This window comes from Carassius gibelio, chromosome B11 (genome assembly GCF_023724105.1).
Source record: "Carassius gibelio isolate Cgi1373 ecotype wild population from Czech Republic chromosome B11, carGib1.2-hapl.c, whole genome shotgun sequence".
Taxonomy (NCBI): domain Eukaryota; kingdom Metazoa; phylum Chordata; class Actinopteri; order Cypriniformes; family Cyprinidae; genus Carassius; species Carassius gibelio.
In genome coordinates this window covers 739140-756659 of record NC_068406.1, presented here as the reverse complement: position 1 = coordinate 756659, position 17520 = coordinate 739140, and the positions used below count along the sequence as shown (strand labels likewise).

General features: G+C 42.6%; 1 protein-coding gene across 6 annotated transcripts in view; it reads left to right on the top strand.

Moving 5' to 3' along the window:
• LOC127967982 (band 4.1-like protein 1) overlaps positions 1-17520 on the top strand; it is a 363306-nt gene that overhangs the window by 220525 nt on the left and 125261 nt on the right. For all 6 annotated transcript variants that reach the window (XM_052568756.1, XM_052568757.1, XM_052568755.1 and 3 more), the window contains 3 exons: positions 12324-12542; positions 13004-13091; positions 13322-13474. In XM_052568756.1, coding sequence (XP_052424716.1) covers positions 12324-12542; positions 13004-13091; positions 13322-13474 — 460 coding nt within the window. The remainder of the gene's footprint in view (positions 1-12323; positions 12543-13003; positions 13092-13321; positions 13475-17520) is intronic.

Genomic DNA, 17520 nt, shown 5'->3' with positions numbered 1-17520 from the left:
GCAGAACTACCATTTTCACAAAAAATTATTGCTTTTCTGGAAATTACAGTTATTGTACATAATTGTGTGTGGTGAGTTAGTAAATAAATTTAATTAGACAAAAACAATTAAACGTGGGTAGAAATTTTACTGCTTTTTATTAGAAAATAAATAAATACATTGAAAATGATGAATGAAAGAATATGTATGTACTGGGAAGAATAATTTCTTAGAAGACCCATGTGCAGAAGGAAGCGCAAACTCATAGGCTAAGGTAACTCAAAGGCAGGCAGTCTTTTCTTGGTCTCAGTAGTAAAATATAAATAAAATATAAAAAATATAAATTACCTGTGTCAGGCTGTTGTCGTTGAGCCTTCCTTACTGCCACTTCTAGTCCCCACTGAACCCCTGCCACCACCTTGGAGCTGGGAATGATGGGCTCAGGTCTGTCCTCCACATCTGGCATGTCAAACTGTCTCAAAAGGGCATCAGGCTTGGAGTTCTTTGAGCCAGGTCGATAAGAGAGAATGAACTCAAAGCGGTTAAAAAAGAGAGCCCATCGGGCCTGGCGTAGATTCAGCCTCTTAGCCTCCCGGATGTATGTAAGGTTCCGGTGACCTGTCCAAATGACAAATGGGTGTTTGGCCCCCTCTAGCCAGTGTCTCCATTCCTTCAGTGCCAGCTTCACTGCCAGCAACTCTCGGTTACCTATATCATAGTTCTTTTCTGCTTGGGTGAGTTGACGTGAAAAAAAGGCACAAGGATGAAGCTTATTGTCCCTCTTGGCCTTTTGAGACAAAACAGCTCCCATTCCGACATCTGATGCATCCACTTCTACTTCAAAAGGCAAATCTGGATCAGGGAAAGTCAGGATGGGTGCAGAGGTGAAGCGATGCTTGAGCAGCTCAAATGCCCGATTAGCCCCTTCAGTCCATTGAAATGGCTTTGAGGTCTTTTTGGTAAGGGCTGTAAGCTGAAATTTCTTATAAATCTCCTATAAAAAATTGCAAAACCAAGAAAGCACTGTACCTGTTTGACAGAGCAAGGCTGAGGCCAGTTCAGAACTGCTTGGGTCTTGCTAGGATCCATCTGAATGCTGCCATTGGAGACAATGAACACAAGGAAGGAGACAGTTGATACATGGAACTCACTTTTCTCAATCTTCACAAAGAGCTTGTTTCTTAAAGGGGGGGGGTGAAATGCTCGTTTTCACTCAATATCCTGTTAATCTTGAGTAAATATAGAGTAGTACTGCATCCTTCATAACTCCAAAAAGTCTTTAATTTTATTATATTCATAAGAGAAAGATAGTCTGTACCGATTTTTCCCGGAAAAACACGACCAGCTGGAGGCGTGACGTGTGGGCGGAGCTAACGAATCACGAGCGCCAGTAGGCTTTTGTGTTGACAGCGGCTGGAAGCTGTGACATTACCGTGAGGGAAAAACCATCATCCAAAACAAACCATGGCTTACAGTCAGATTCAGCCGTTTATTTATGATCCAGAATCAGATCCCGAGGCTGAAACTGAAGAGAGCAGCAGCAGCAACGACTCGCTCCGAGCGGGGCTCGAACCCGGGTCTCCGGCATGGGAGGCGGACGCACTAACAAGGACGCAGAGCTATTTTAAGCAGTTTTACTCACCGCCTGCGGTTCCAACACACGATCGTGACCCTTTTTCGTTGGGATTGCATCATCCTTAAGAAATAAACTATACGCAAATCCGTCGTCAAACTGGGCATTGTTTGTAAAACAAGAATCTTCGAAATGCAGGGAACAAACAAAAACACTTGCACAACTCCGTTGATGCTCTGTAAAAATAAACTCCATCCACTGGTCCCTTAATGCTGTTTTTTTTTTGGTAATCTGTGCAGGGTTGTCTTGCCCTAGCAACCAAAAACACACTCCTTTTGTGACTTTTCGCGACGCTCTCGCTCTGATCAGTGAATCGCTCTAAACAGTGAAATGTCTGTGCTCAGCCTCGCTGTACGGGAGCGCGCGCTCTTCTGGCAGATCTTGTCCCTTAGGACCCATATAAGGAAATTCCGCTCCATCTAACGTCACACAGAGCCATACTCGAAAAAAAAACTTTCAGAAACTTGTGACAAACCGGAAGGAGTATTTTGGGAACAAAAATACTCCTTCAAACGTACAACTTAATTTTTGAAACTTTGTCCATGTTTAGCATGGGAATCCAACTCTTTAACAGTGTAAAAAACTCAGTATGCATGAAATAGCATTTCACCCCCCTTTTAACAGTTGAGACCAAACCTGCCGGACATGCTGGACATGATCTTGGTAACAATGGGAGAAGATTAAGATGTCATCCAGATAAACAAATACAAATTTGTTTAGCATCTCTCGTAGAACATCATTAATGAATGCCTGGAAGACAGCTGGGGCATTGACTAACCCAAAGGGCATTACCTGATACTCATAATGGCCAGTTGGGGTGTTGAACGCAGTCTTCCACTCATCCCCAGCACGGATCCTGACCAGGTGGTAGGCATTCCTAAGATCCAGTTTGGTGAATATTGTGGCACCTTGTAGAAGTTCAAAACCGGAGGTCATCAATGGCAGTGGGTAACGATTCTTTACAGTGATACAATTTAAACCCTGGTAGTCAATACATGGACGGAGACTGCCATCCTTTCCCACAAAGAAAAACCCAGTGCCTGCCGGTGAAGTTGAAGGGCGGATGAATCCACTGTCAACAGCCTTGTTGATATATTCCTCCATAGCGGCTCTTTCTGGGGCAGACAAAGAGAATAGCCTCCCTCGAGGTGGACAAGTGCCAGGATGCAGTTCAATGGCACAATCATAAGGTCTATGGGGAGGAAGAGAGGCAGCACGTTCCTTGCTGAACACTTCACAGAGGTCTGCATACTCTTGGGGGACACGGGATAACTTTGGAGAGGTAGAGAGATGTGTGGAAGCCACTTGTCTCAGTCCAGATATAGTCAGGCTCTCTTTGGATGGGAAGGTTGCCTGTGGCTCGAGAATGGCAGAAAGACAAGCCAGACACACAGCAGTTAGGCCCCCACTCACTTATCTGGTTGGAAGACCAGTCAATTCTTGGATTATGCAGAACTAGCCGAGGATACCCAAGGATCAATGGGAACTCGGGAGAATTAATTTTAAAAAAACTGTATCTCTATGAGAACCTACTTGAAAATGGAGTAATGTGGTGCACTGGCTTACCTGGCCAGAACCTAGGGGCCTTCCATCCAATGCGGTAACAGTTAAAGGATCATGGAGAGTGATGGGCTGAATCTTTAACTGTGTCGCCAATGCGGAATCCATGAAATTTCCTGCAGCACAAGAGTCTATGAAATCCATGAGTTTGTGACGTGCATTGCCCCAGGAAATTGAGACATCAATCAAAAGGCCTGAAGCTGCTGGTCGGGGGTAAGTAATTACTCTCATCCCAGGCCCCCTCTTCTTGGGCGAGACAGGTTCAGTTCAGGACAGGTGGCACGGAAGTTACCGGACTCACCACAGTACAGGCAACACTTATCCCTCATTCGTCTCTCCCTCTCAGCCTGTGATTACCGGGTTCTTCCCAGCTGCATTGGCTCCTCGGTACACCCAATCAGTGAGGAAGGTTCCACAAAACCAGTGGGGGTTTGGATCGCGGGTAGTCAAGTCTCATGACAACGTTCACTTTGACGATCTCGATTGCGGTTGTCCAGTCTGATGGCAACATCAATTATAGACTCCAAATCAGGGGCTGGGTATCTGTAGGCCTGCTCATCCTTTAACTCACGTGATAGAGCACGACGGAATGCAGCTTTCAGGGCTCGCTGATCCCACTCACTCTCTGTAGCCAGGGTGTGGAACTCGATAGCAAACTCTGTGGGTTCCTTGTGCAAGTTGAAGAAGTCGATGATCAACCTCTGCTCCCCTAAGGTGGAAGACCTTCTCATCTCAGTTATGAAGAGATCGCTGTTAGACGTGAGAGGAGACCTCCTCTCCCAGAGAGCTGTAGCCCAATCCAGTGCCTTACCCACAGGAAGGGTTGTCATATAAGCCACTCTGGTGCTCTCTGTAGGGAAACTGTTAGGCTGCTGTTGGAAAGCAAGGGTACACTGGGTAATGAATCCTCGACACCTCTCTGGGTTCCCATCATACCTCTCAGGGGCTGGAAGTCTAGGCTCGAGCAGGGGTGGAGCAGTACCTTGGGACTGGGCTGGAAGAACTGGAGCAATTTGAGGTATGGACTGGGTCTGTGGGTCTGTATAGGCTTGATATATAGATTGAAGTCTCAGATGCTGCAGAATCTCAGTCAGGATTTGTTCATGCTTATGAATGGCCGCAGCTTGGCTAGAGAGCTCAGATAGTATCCGTTCCACATTGGAGAGAGGAGTCTGTTCTTCTGCTGGGTCTACTTCCATGGTTCAGTCTTGCTGTCAGGAAGAACTGGCATGAGGTGTCTGAGGTGGGTCTCAAACCCGGGTCTCCCAGTCAGGGAAAGCTAGTTCTCTACCTCCGGTCTACCGGGAAGAACAATTTCTTAGAAGACCCGTGTGCAGAAGGAAGAGCAAACTAGGTAACTCAAAGGCAGGCAGTCTTTACTTGGTCTCAGTAGTAAAATATAAACAAAATATCAGTTGCAGCTTTACAGCACAAAACAGAAGGTAGTCCAATAGGTAACTGGAAAATGAAACTTAACAGGTCTACAACACAGGTAATACGTACTGGGTAGGCTCAAGACTGAACACAGCTCAATGAAACTGCCAAACTTAAATAGGTCAAAGTAAAGGTGGAACACATTAATCTGCAAAAAAGTGAACTATACCCTGTAAACCCTGCTGCTAGAGAACTTTCGTTCTCCCAATTCCCCTTCAAATTATCCATGGTGGGTTTCAAATATTTAGGGATATTATTTACTAATCTATATGATAAATTATTTAACCATAACTTTTTACCTCTTGTTGATCGAATTAAGGGGGACTTGACAAGGTGGTCCACACTCCCTTTGTCCTTAGCTGGTCACTCTCCCTAAGATACTTTATTTTTTTTTCAGCACATTCCCATTTTTATCACTAGATCTTTCTTTAAGTCAAGTCAAGTCACCTTTATTTATATAGCCCTTTCAACAAAATACATTGCATCAAAGCAACTGAACAACATTCATTAGGAAAACAGTGTGTCAATAATGCAAAATGATAGTTAAAGGCAGTTCATCATTGAATTCAGTGATGTCATCTCTGTTCAGTTAAATAGTGTCTGTGCATTTATGTGCAATCAAGTCAACGATATCGCTGTAGATGAAGTGACCCCAACTAAGCAAGCCAGAGGCGACAACAGCAAGGAACCGAATCTCCATCAGTGACAGAATGGAGAAAAAAACCTTGGGAGAAACCAGGCTCAGTTGGGGGGCTAGTTCTCCTCTGACCAGACGAAACCAGTAGTTCAATTCCAAGCTGCAGCAAGGTCAGATTGTGCAGAAGAATCATCTGTTTCCTGTGGTCTTGTCCTGGTGGTCCTCTGAGACAAGGTCTTTACAGGGGATCTGTATCTGGGGCTCTAGTTGTCCTGGTCTGGTCTGGTCTGGATATGTACTGGATCCGGGTGACTGCAGTGACCCTCTGATCTGGATACAGACTAGATCTGGTGGCTAGGGTGACCTCGGAATGAGAGAGAAACAGACAAATATTAGCGTAGATGCCATTCTTCTAATGATGTAGCAAGTACATAGGGTGTTATGGCAAGTGTTCCCGGTTCCGGTTTACCTAATTAATGCAGCCTAAAAATCATTTAACGGATTTGGATATTAAAAGCATATTAGTATGTTATGTGTAAGCCAGGTTAAAGAGATGGGTCTTTAATCTAGATTTAAACTGCAAGAGTATGTCTGACTCCTGAACAATGTTAGGTAGGTTATTCCAGAGTTTAGGCGCCAAATAGGAAATGGATCTGCCGCCAACAGTTGATTTCTAGGTATTATCAAATTTGAGAACGTAGCGGACGTAGAGGATTATAATGTAAAAGGAGCTCATTCAAATACTGAGGTGCTGAACCATTCAGAGCTTTATTAATAAGCAATATTTTAAAATCTATACAATGTTTGATAGGGAGCCAGTGCAGTGTTGACAGGACCGGGCTAAAATAGGGTCATACTTCCAGGTTCTAGTAAGAACTCTTGGACTCGCTGTAGTTTGTTTACTAAGCGTGCAGAACAACTACCCAATAAAGCATTACAATAATCTAACCTTGAGGTTATAAATGCATGGATTAACATTTCTGAATTTGACATTGAGAGCATAGGCCGTAATTTAGATGGAAATTAAATAAAAAGCACAGTATGGACATTCCTTTGGGGAAATAAACCACCACGACTTCTATTCTGTTCTTCAACTTCCCAAGTCAAAAGGTGGCCTGTCTCTTCCAAATTTCCAGCACTATTTTTGGCCATGTAATATTAGTTAGATTTCTTACTGGAATAACCCCCACTTAGCCAATGATTATCCACCTTGGGTTCATACCAAAACTTCTTCAACTAAATATGATTTACGTCCTATCACTTCACAGCTTCTGTTAGTAATCATCAAAATTACTTTCAATCCAGTCGTTTCAAATTCATTTAGAATTTGGATTCAGTTTAGAAAATGTTTTGGATTACACAGGGCGTCTATACATATGCCTATTTTGAAAAACCATGCTTTCTCACCATTATGTTTGGACTCTGCATATCATATATGGGCATGAAATGGTATACACTCAGTCAAGGACCTGTATGAGGAGAGTGTGTTTACATCCTTTTCTTCCTTATCTGCCAGGTTTGACCTACCCACCTATTTAGTTTTTTTCAGATGAGACACTTTGTGCAGAAACTGTTCCCTCACTTCCCAAATCGTCCTCCAGAATATGCACTAGAGAGCTTCTTTGATCTGAAACCCAATGATAAACATCTTATCTCACTCATTTATAACTTGATTAATACTTTGATACCTGATATTTAAAAGCGTTTCAAAGAGATTTGGGAACTGGACCTCTCAATTCCTATTTCAGATGAACAGTGGTCATACATCCTATATCGAGTGCACTCATCATCAATCTGTGCCAGGGATGGTTTGATACAATGCCAGGTACTTTACATAGCTCACTTGACAAATTCACAATTATCAAAAAAAATTTCCAGACAAGAACGATGCTTGTAACCGTTGTAAACAAGCTCCAGCAGATCATGTGCACATGTACTGGTCTTGCCCTCAATTAGTAACCTTTTGGTCCAATGTGTTTTCACACCCAGGGAAAAGCACTTAATGTCGAGTCCAATCCATTGACAGCTGTTTTTGGTGTTCTGCCATACACCACTTACTCTAGTCCCATTGTTCAAGTGGTGGCTTTTACCACTCTGATAACTAGAAGGAACATTCTCCTTAAATGGAGATGTGCCACTTCCCCTACTCACAATAGATGAATACAAGACATATTTTTTTAATTAAATTGGAGAAATTAAGGTTTATGCTTCAAGGTTCCCTTAAAGCCTTCAGTAGTACCTGAAATCCCTTCTTGAACTTGAATTAAAGGCCTGCTTTATCCCTCTGATACAGTTTCGGATGACACTTAAGAAACGCCTCTCTTAGTACATTCCATAATGATAATTATGAGAAAATATTATGCATCCGTGTTTTTTTTCTTTTGTTTATTTGTTTTTATTTTATTAATTATTATGTATATTTTTATTATTATTTTCTATTCCTCCCTGGGGGGGTGGGGGGTCAAGGTTTGGGGTTGGATATAGTAAAGATATTTTGTTGTATATTGATCAGTTTGATGTAAGTTTATTTTACACTGTCCTGAAAAAATGCCAATAAAAAAGATTGGAAATAGCTGATCATAGCAGTACAAGGATAGCACTTTTTTTAAATGAATTTATCAGCTACTAGTGCTGCAAATCCATTTATTCTTTGCTGAAACTTCTGCGTCTTCATGGAGAGTGGGTCATAGGTGCCTAGCAACAGCAGATGCCACCGGTGCGCAAGCGCAGGCTACAGAGTGCTTTGGGGAAAAAAAGGAGAAAGCGCCGCGCTAAGCGTTTTCCACACATTTTCAGTCGCGACATCATGCAAATTTTGCTGGACTCGGTTGAGACCAACGAGAACATTTGGCGAGTCCAATGACCAAGTCCGAGACAAGTCCGAGTGCAAATGCAACGAGTCCGAGACAAGTCCAAGATGATAGAAAAATGTCTCGAGACCGGACTCGAGTACTACAGCCCTAGGTGGTGCCACTCTTCTCCCTCTAGAAATATGGCAAATAGTCTTAGCAGACAGACAGACAGACTGGCTAAACCGAACGTCTGGAGGACAATGGAGTGCAGCTGGAGGAAAACAAAACTAGAGATATTTCATATTGCTTGGCGGGAAAGTAACCTATCCTACAGAGTTAAAAACTGCTAGATCTGATTACTTTTCTTCTCTTTTAGAAGAAAGCAAACATAAACCCAGATATTTATTCAATACAGTGGCTAAATTAACAAAAAATAAAGCGTCAACAAGTGTTGACATTTCCCAACATAACAGCAGTAATGACTTTATGAACTACTTTACTTCTAAAATCGATACTTTTAGAGATAAAATTGTAGCCATTCAGCCGTCAGCTACAGTATCGCATCAGACAGTGTACTATAGACCCCCTGAGGAACAGTTCCACTCATTCTCTACCATAGGAGAGGAAGAATTGTATAAACTTGTTAAATCATCTGTTAGACCCTATACCATCTAAGCTACTAAAAGAGGTGCTTCCAGAAGTCACGGATCCTCTTCTGACTATTATTAATTCCTCATTGTCATTAGGATATGTCCCCAATACCTTCAAACTGGCTGTTATTAAGCCTCTCATCAAAAAACAACAACTTGATCGAAATAAGTTCCACTCATTCTCTACCATAGGAGAGGAAGAATTAAAAGTTTGTCAAGACACACTTTAAGCCTGACCAGAACGTTTGAAAATGTATAAAGTTTGAAAATGTGAAAAGTTTAAAAAGTTTAAAAAGATTTAAAAGTTTAAGAAGTTTAAAAAAGACAGTGAGTAACATATTGCTAGCATTACAAGCAAGTGACTACCATGTCCTTAGCATGATTACCAAAGTTGCTAGCATGTTGCAAGCATGATTATCAAGTGACTAGCATGTACTTAGCATGATTAACAAGGTATCTAGCATGTCGCTAGCATAATTAGCAAGTGACTAGCCATGTTGCTAGCATGATTAGAAATTACTAGCGTGTCTAGCATTTTTCTAGCATGATTAGCATGTGACTAGCATGTTTCTAGCATGATTGGCATGTTGCTAACATGTAGCTAGCATAATTAGGTGACTAGCCATGTCGCTAGCATGATTAGCAAAGTTACTAGCATGTTGCTAGAATGTTTCTAGCATTATTAACAAGTTGGTAGCATGTTTCTAGCATGACTAGCATGTGACTAGCATGTTTCTAGCAATATTTTAGCATTATTATCATGTTGTTATCATGTTTCTAACATGATTAACATGCGACTAGCATGTTTCTAGCATGATTAGCATGTTGCTAGAATGTTTCTAGCATGACTAGCATGTTGTTAGCATGATTTTACCATGATTAGCATGTTGCTAGCATGTTTCTAGCATGATTACCATGAACGCATAGTCGATATAAAAAGAACTGGACGGCGAGTAATTTCTTACTGCTAAATTCTGAAAAAAAAACTGAGGTGTTAATTATAAGACCTAAAAACTCTCCATGTAATAACCTAAAACACTAAGACTTGATGGTTGCTCTGTCAATTCTTCATCATCAGTTAGGAACCTAGGTGTGCTATTTGATCACAATCTTTCCTTAGAAAGCCACGTTTCTAGCATTTGTAAAACTGCATTTTTCCATCTCAAAAATATATCTAAATTACTACCTATGCTCTCAATGTCAAATGCAGAAATGATTATTGTAATGCTTTATTTGGTGGTTGTTCTGCACACTTAGTAAACAAACTACAACTAGTCCAAAATGCAGAAACAAGAGTTCTTACTAGAACCAGGAAGTATGACCATATAAGCCCGGTCCTGTCAACACTGCACTGGCTCCCTATCAAACATCGTATTGATTTTAAAATATTGCTTATTACTTATAAAGCCCTGAATGGTTTAGCACCTCAGTATTTGAATGAGCTCCTTATACATTATAATCCTCTACGTCCGCTACGTTCTCAAAACTCAGGCAATTTGATAATACCTAGAATATCCAAGTCAACTGCGGGCAGCAAATCATTTTCCTATTTGGCGCCTAAACTCTGGAATAACCTACCTAACATTGCCAGGGAGGCAGACACACTCTTGCAGTTTAAATCTAGATTAAAGACCCATCTCTTTAACCTGGCTTACACATAACATACTAATATGCTTTTAATATCCAAATCCGTTAAAGGATTTTTAGGCTGCATTAATTAGGTAAACCGGAACCGGGGACACTTCCCATAACACCCAATGTACTTGCTACATCATTCGAAGAATGGCATCTACGCTAATATTAGTCAGTTTCTCTCTTATTCTGAGGTCACCGTAGCCACCAGATCCAGTCTGTATCCAGATCAGAAGGTCACGTCAGTCACCCGGATCCAGTACATATCCAGACCAGATGGTGGATCAGCACCTAGAAAGGAACTCTACAGCCCTGAAAGACAGCTGAGACCAGGACAACTAGATCCCCAGATACAGATCCCCTTTAAAGAACTTGTCTCAGATAACTACCAGGACAAGACCACAAGAAACAGATGATTCTTCTGCACAATCTGACTTTGCTGCAGCCTGGAACTGAACTGCTGGTTTCGTCTGGTCAGAGGAGAACTGGCACCCCAACTGAGCCTGGTTTCTCCCAAGGTTTTTTTCTCCATTCTGTCACCAATGGAGTTTCGGTTCCTTGCCGCCGTTGCCTCTGTCTTGCTTAGTTGGGCTCACTTCATCTACAGCGATATCGTTGACTTGATTGCAAATGAATGCACAGACACTATTTAAACTGAACTGAGATGACATTACTGAATTCAATGATGAACTGCCTTTAACTGTCATTTTGCATTTTTGACAAACTGTTTTCCTAATGAATGTTGTTCAGTTCCTTTGACGCAATGTATTTTGTTTAAAGCGCTATATAAATAAAGGTGACTTCACCTGACTTGATCTGGACAAACAGTGCATCAGTTGAAAGTTTAAAGACTCAAGCTTCGATATTTGACCAATGTTTTGATAAAACATTGTTGCAGTGACAGATATTTAGTAATTTATGTCAGGAGTCCGTATTATGCCAATTTTTTAATAGAAATTCACCACTCCTTCATATTCAGTCACGTCAGCAGCAGTTTATTTGTGTTCACATAGACTCACTGAACAGCGTCAATAAGGATTTATAGACCAAAGATACATATCTGCGGAGATATATGGGTATATTTACTGATGTTTACTTCATATTTCTTCAGACAGAATCGTAATTTCTATTCATTTTCCACTGATTTACGTGATCTGATGATAAAAAGCTTCTCCCAGCGATCTGTGTGTGTGTGTGTGCAGTGCTGTGTGCTCATGCTGTGTGTAAATAATATAATAAACCATCGATTACAATAGAAAAGCTTGGTATGAGATTTTCTTGAGATCTGGGGCATTTTTATAAAAAAAAGTATAAAAGAGAGTCAGAGAGCCATGGTTGGCTCCGCCAAAGAGGAGAAGCATTTCCAGGTGGTTGATATGGAGCTGGCTTTCTGTACTCATCCAGACAACAAAGGTTGGATTGGCCTTTGCACAGGGCCCCCCAGCCCATTTTGGAAGCATCCGTGAAGATGACTTTCTGCCTGCCAACTATCCCCACCGCTGCCCCCTGCTCGTACCAGCTGGGCTTCATCCATGGGGCCAGGGTTGCACTGCACGCCAGGCTCACCTTGATCATGTGGCGACCGAAAACTATACTGGCCGCATGTAGAGCAGGCCCAGCTGCAGAGCAGGCCCAGCTGCAGAGCTGGCAATGCTGAGCTCATGAGACCTATACGAGCCAACATGATTAATAATGTAATAATAAACATTGCAATATGCCACAATAAACATTATCAATTGCAAGGCATAATTACATTATATGTTTACATTTCATTGGATTACATTGTGTAAAACTTTTATAATTCGGCATTCCAACTCTCATTCCCAGCACAACAGAGAAAAAAAAGAAAAAAAAAAAAGAAAGAAAAATTACTGAAATGTATTATGACAGTATGTCATTCTGAAGGCTCCTCAGTTGTTGTTTTTTTTTTTTTACAGATCATGCATTAATAACGAAGATAAAAATATGACAAAATGTATACTTTCAGGAGATATTCTCTGTTCCAGGTACTACCTGTGTTTGCAGCTGCGAAATGACATCCTCTCTGGCCGTCTGCCCTGTTCCTTTGTCACACATGCTTTGCTGGGTTCCTACACCGTGCAGGCAGAACTGGGAGACTTTGACCAAGATGACCATGGCTCAGACTACGTTAGTGAATTCCACTTTGCCCCCAATCAAACTCGTGAACTGGAGGAGAGGGTTATGGAACTACATAGAACTTACAGGTCTGAGAGAGATATTACAGACTCTTTTTATTACAGAGAGATTTTACAGTACTTGTCTAATGCAAAAGAGAATATATTACAGATTATATTAATATTAACCAGTATATGTAATGTTCCCTGCCTATGGCCTGAGGTGCTGGGATGGGCTCCTGCATCTCTCTAAACCACACATAAAAAATGCAGTTGGACAATGGATAGGATGTATAATATTACCAAATGTTAACTAATATTCTGTACTGTTTCAGAATAGTTCTAATTGATTTCTTAAAACTGTATTATAAAACTTTTAATAGTTATATCAGTTATTTAAATAATAAATCAGTTAAGGTTAGGGTTTGGTTGTAAATTCTGTATGGAGCTGCTGCTATGCAGCTATGGTTGAAGCTGTTGTAAATGCTGAGAAATGCACACCTATGACTGTCAGAGACGCCTTTGGATAATCAGAATGGTTATTTTCTCAGGGGAATGACACCTGCTGAGGCGGAAATTAATTTCTTGGAAAATGCAAAGAAACTCTCCATGTACGGTGTTGACCTGCATCATGCTAAGGTACATAAAAATCATGTTGTACAAGCTGTAACAACTATAGACAATACAGCAGCAAGTAGCTTGTTATTAGTGCCATTAGTAAATGTAGAAATCATACACTCAACATTTAAATGTCTCATTTAAAATAAAACATTTAGTAACATCATTAATATTAGGCAAACATCTTGCAGTAGAAGTTATGTAATGTAGCTAACTGTGCTTTTAATAATAACCCATTCTTTCTGGGGCAGGATTCAGAAGGGATTGACATAATGCTGGGTGTGTGTGCCAATGGTCTATTGGTTTACCGTGACAGGCTGAGAATCAATCGATTTGCCTGGCCAAAGATCCTCAAGATCTCCTACAAAAGGAGTAATTTCTACATCAAGATCCGCCCTGGAGAGGTAATCAGATCTTTCATAAGATCTTAAACCATGATAATTTCACAAAAGTATCTGTCGCTTGAGAAACCATAGAATAAGCAAATTGTGGCATATTTCTGAAAGCATTAAATAGTCTAAGTAAGATGTAGATCTTGCTTTAAAGGGTTAGTTCACCCAATAAACTTTAAGTGGCTGACACTCCCTCTGAGTTAAAACAAACCAATATCCCGGAGTAATTCATGTACACTGACTGAACTGCTGTGAAGAGAGAACTGAAGATGAACACCGATCCGAGCCAAATAGTGAACAAATGATTGACTCGTTCTCGAGTCAAGAACCGTTTTTGTCAGAGGCGCCCGATTCGAGAACCAAGGAGCTGATTATACTGCGCATGTGTGATTCAGCTTCAAGCAGAATGACATACAGAGCGTCTGAACCGAACTGATTCTTTTGGTGATTGATTCTGAACTGATTCTGTGCTAATGTTATGAGCACAGGTAAACTGAAGGCTTGAATCAAGGGCAATCATCGCAAATGAAGTCATTAGGTCGAGTGCAAAATAAATCTAAAATATCTTAAACTGTGTTCCGAAGATAAACGGAGGTCTCACAGGTTTGGAACGAGTTTTTAATGACATAATTCTGATTATTGGGTGAACTAACCCTTTAAAATATGTAGAGAATTGTCATACACAAAATATGAATAGAGATTTTAACCTGAAAGCAATGATCAACCGGAGAACTTTCCACTGCCATTTGCAATTTTATGAAATTGTGGACTAAGGCTGATTTTTTTGCAAACCTGGCAATTTGTTGCTTGCACACTCTTAATTTGGTTATAGAATTGACTATCCGTGACTCTGGAATTTTTATTACTGATTCTGACCATTTTTATTAAGTTTATTAAGACTGTGTTAATAGAACAATTGCTTGAATCTTAATGAAAAAGGGTAAACTATCTGATTGCCAGAAGTCCTTGTAATAGAATAATGATTTAGTTATATCTGAATGTATGACGTAACGGATGATGTACAGTACAGACCAAAAGTTTGGACACACCTTCTCATTCAAAGAGTTTTCTTTATTTTCATGACTATGAAAGTTGTAGAGTCACACTGAAGGCATCAAGGGCTATTTGACCAAGAAGGAGAGTGATGGGGTGTTGCACCAGATGACCTGGCCTCCACAGTCACTGGACCTGAACCCAATTGAAATGGTTTAGGGGTGAGCTGGACCGTAGAGTGAAGGCAAAAGGGCCAACAAGTGTTAAGCATCTCTCAGGGAACTCCTTCAAGACTGTTGGAAGACCATTTTAGGTGACAACCTCTTGAAGCTCATCAAGACAATGCCAAGAGGGTGCAAAGCAGTAATCAAAGCAAAGGTGGCTTGTAACGGCGCTAATGGAGGACAGGAGACAAATGCAAGTACGAGTAAGTTTATTAGAAGTATGATGATGATGAAAGGTCGGAGAGTAACGCAGGAACCACGGTGGCAGCACAGACTGGTGAGTTGAGACGTGGGGTGCGTTGAACGACGATGACAGCGGTGATAATCCAATAGTGGTGAGTGTATTCCAAGCGTGACGACAGGATCCGAACAGAACGGCGACAAGGCAAGGCAGGAACAACACGAACACGACATCAAACACCAGGATCTACAAACAACGATCAGACAAACAGGAAACGAAAGACAGGGTGTTAAATAGTCTGTGGGAACTAGCCGCACCTGCCGCTGATCAGTGATCAGCGACCACACCCACATGAAACAATCAACATGACGTAACCTGACTACAGCTGGAGACGGTGCATTCACGAACCGTGACAGTACCCCTCCTCCTAAGAACGCCTCCTGGTGTCCCCAGAATCTCTTACCTGTCGATTGTAATCATCGATAAGGGAATGATCCAGGATGTCCCTAGCAGGTACCCAACTTCTCTCCTCCGGACCGTAACTCTCCCAGTCCACCAAGTACTGAAATCCGCGTCCCCTCCTTCAAGAGTCCAGAATACGATTAACCAAATAAGTGGTCTCCCCATCTACGAGACGCGGCGGGGGAGGGACCGGGGTAGGCGGATTAATGGGAGAATAAAATACAGGCTTTATTTTGGATACATGAAAGGCGGGGTGAATTCTCCTGTACGTCGGAGGGAGTTTGAGGTGGACTGTCACCGGACTAATGATCTTGGTGACAGTAAACGGGCCGATAAATTTGGGAGCCAGTTTATTAGAAACGGAACGGAGAGGAATGTTCTTAGTAGAAAGCCACACCTTTTGACCCACGACGTATACGGGAGGCCTAGACCGGTGGCGATCGGCTTTGGCCTTGGTGCGCGCCCCCACTTGGAGTAGAGTCTCGCGGGCTCTGGTCCAAGTGCGGTGGCACCTCTGGACGAAGGCGTGAACGGAGGGGACCGCAACCTCGGATTCCATACTGGGAAAAATTGGTGGCTGGTACCCTACACTACACTCAAAAGGAGATAGGTCCGTAGCCGATACTGGTAAGGTATTGTGGGCGTACTCCACCATAGACAATTGTTGGCTCCAGGAGGAAGGATTCTTGGAGACCAAACATCGCAACACCCTTTCCAAATCTTGGTTGGCTCTCTCGGTCTGGCCATTGCTCTGGGGGTGAAACCCTGAGGACAGACTTACAGTCGCTCCTAGTAATTTACAGAATTCTCGCCAAAATTTAGACACAAATTGGGGTCCTCTGTCAGAAACCACGTCTATCGGGAGGCCATGTAAACGAAAGACGTGGTCTATGACGGTCAACGCTGTCTCCTTGGCTGAGGGCAACTTGGCCAAAGGAATAAAATGGGCGGCCTTCGAGAACCGGTCCACCACGGTTAAAACAACCGTGTTGCCCTGGGAGGGCGGGAGGGCGGTAATAAAATCTAGTGCGATATGGGACCAGGGTCTCGAAGGTACCGGCAGCGGTTGGAGTAACCCATCCGGGGACCGATTGGAAGCCTTACCAGTGGCACATACCGAGCAAGCCAAAACAAAATTGTGAATGTCGCGAGCCATAAGTGGCCACCAGAATCGTTGCTTGACTAAAAATCTAGTACGGTTAACCCCTGGATGGCAAGCCACATTAGAGCAATGTCCCCACTGGATAACGTTGGACCTTAATCCCTCCGGCACAAATAAGCGGTTCGGTGGGCACCCGGGCGGAGGCGTTACCCCTTCTAAGGCCGTTCTGACCTTCGATTCGATCTCCCATGTGAGAGTGGAGACCACTAATGTCTCAGGAAAAATACACTCGGGAGTGGACGGGCGTTCGGAATGGTCAAAAATACGAGACAAGGAATCGGGTTTGATATTTTTGGAGCCCGGGCGGTACGAAATAGTAAAATCAAAACGTCCGAAAAAAAGTGCCCATCGAGCCTGCCTGGAGTTCAACCTTTTGGCGGTGCTAATGTACTCTAAGTTCTTGTGGTCAGTCCATACTATAAAAGGAACCCCCGATCCTTCTAACCAGTGTCGCCATTCCTCCAATGCCATCTTGACTGCCAACAATTCTCTGTTACCAATATCGTAATTACTCTCTGCAGGAGATAAACGATAAGAAAAATACGCGCAAGGGTGGACCTTGTCGTCTAAGGGAGAACGTTGGGATAACACCGCTCCTACCCCCACCTCTGACGCATCGACCTCCACCACGAACTGCCGTGTGGCGTCAGGGGTAATGAGAATTGGAGCTGAAATGAAACGGCTCTTCAGTTTCGCAAACGCAGCTTCCGCTGTGTTTGACCACCTGAAAGCAGTCCTGGCGGAGGTCAAGGCGGTCAGAGGCGCGGCTAGTTGGCTGAAATTGCGAATGAAACGCCGGTAGAAGTTAGCGAACCCCAGAAACCTCTGTAGGGCCTTACGGGAATCTGGACTTGGCCATTCTACCACAGCCCTAACCTTCTCGGGATCCATGCGTATTCCCTCAGTCGACACGATAAACCCCAAAAATGGAATAGACTGTGCATGAAACTCGCATTTCTCCGCCTTGACAAAAAGCCCATTCTCTAGCAACCTCTGAAGCACTCGTCGGACGTGCTGCACATGTTCCTGGAGAGAA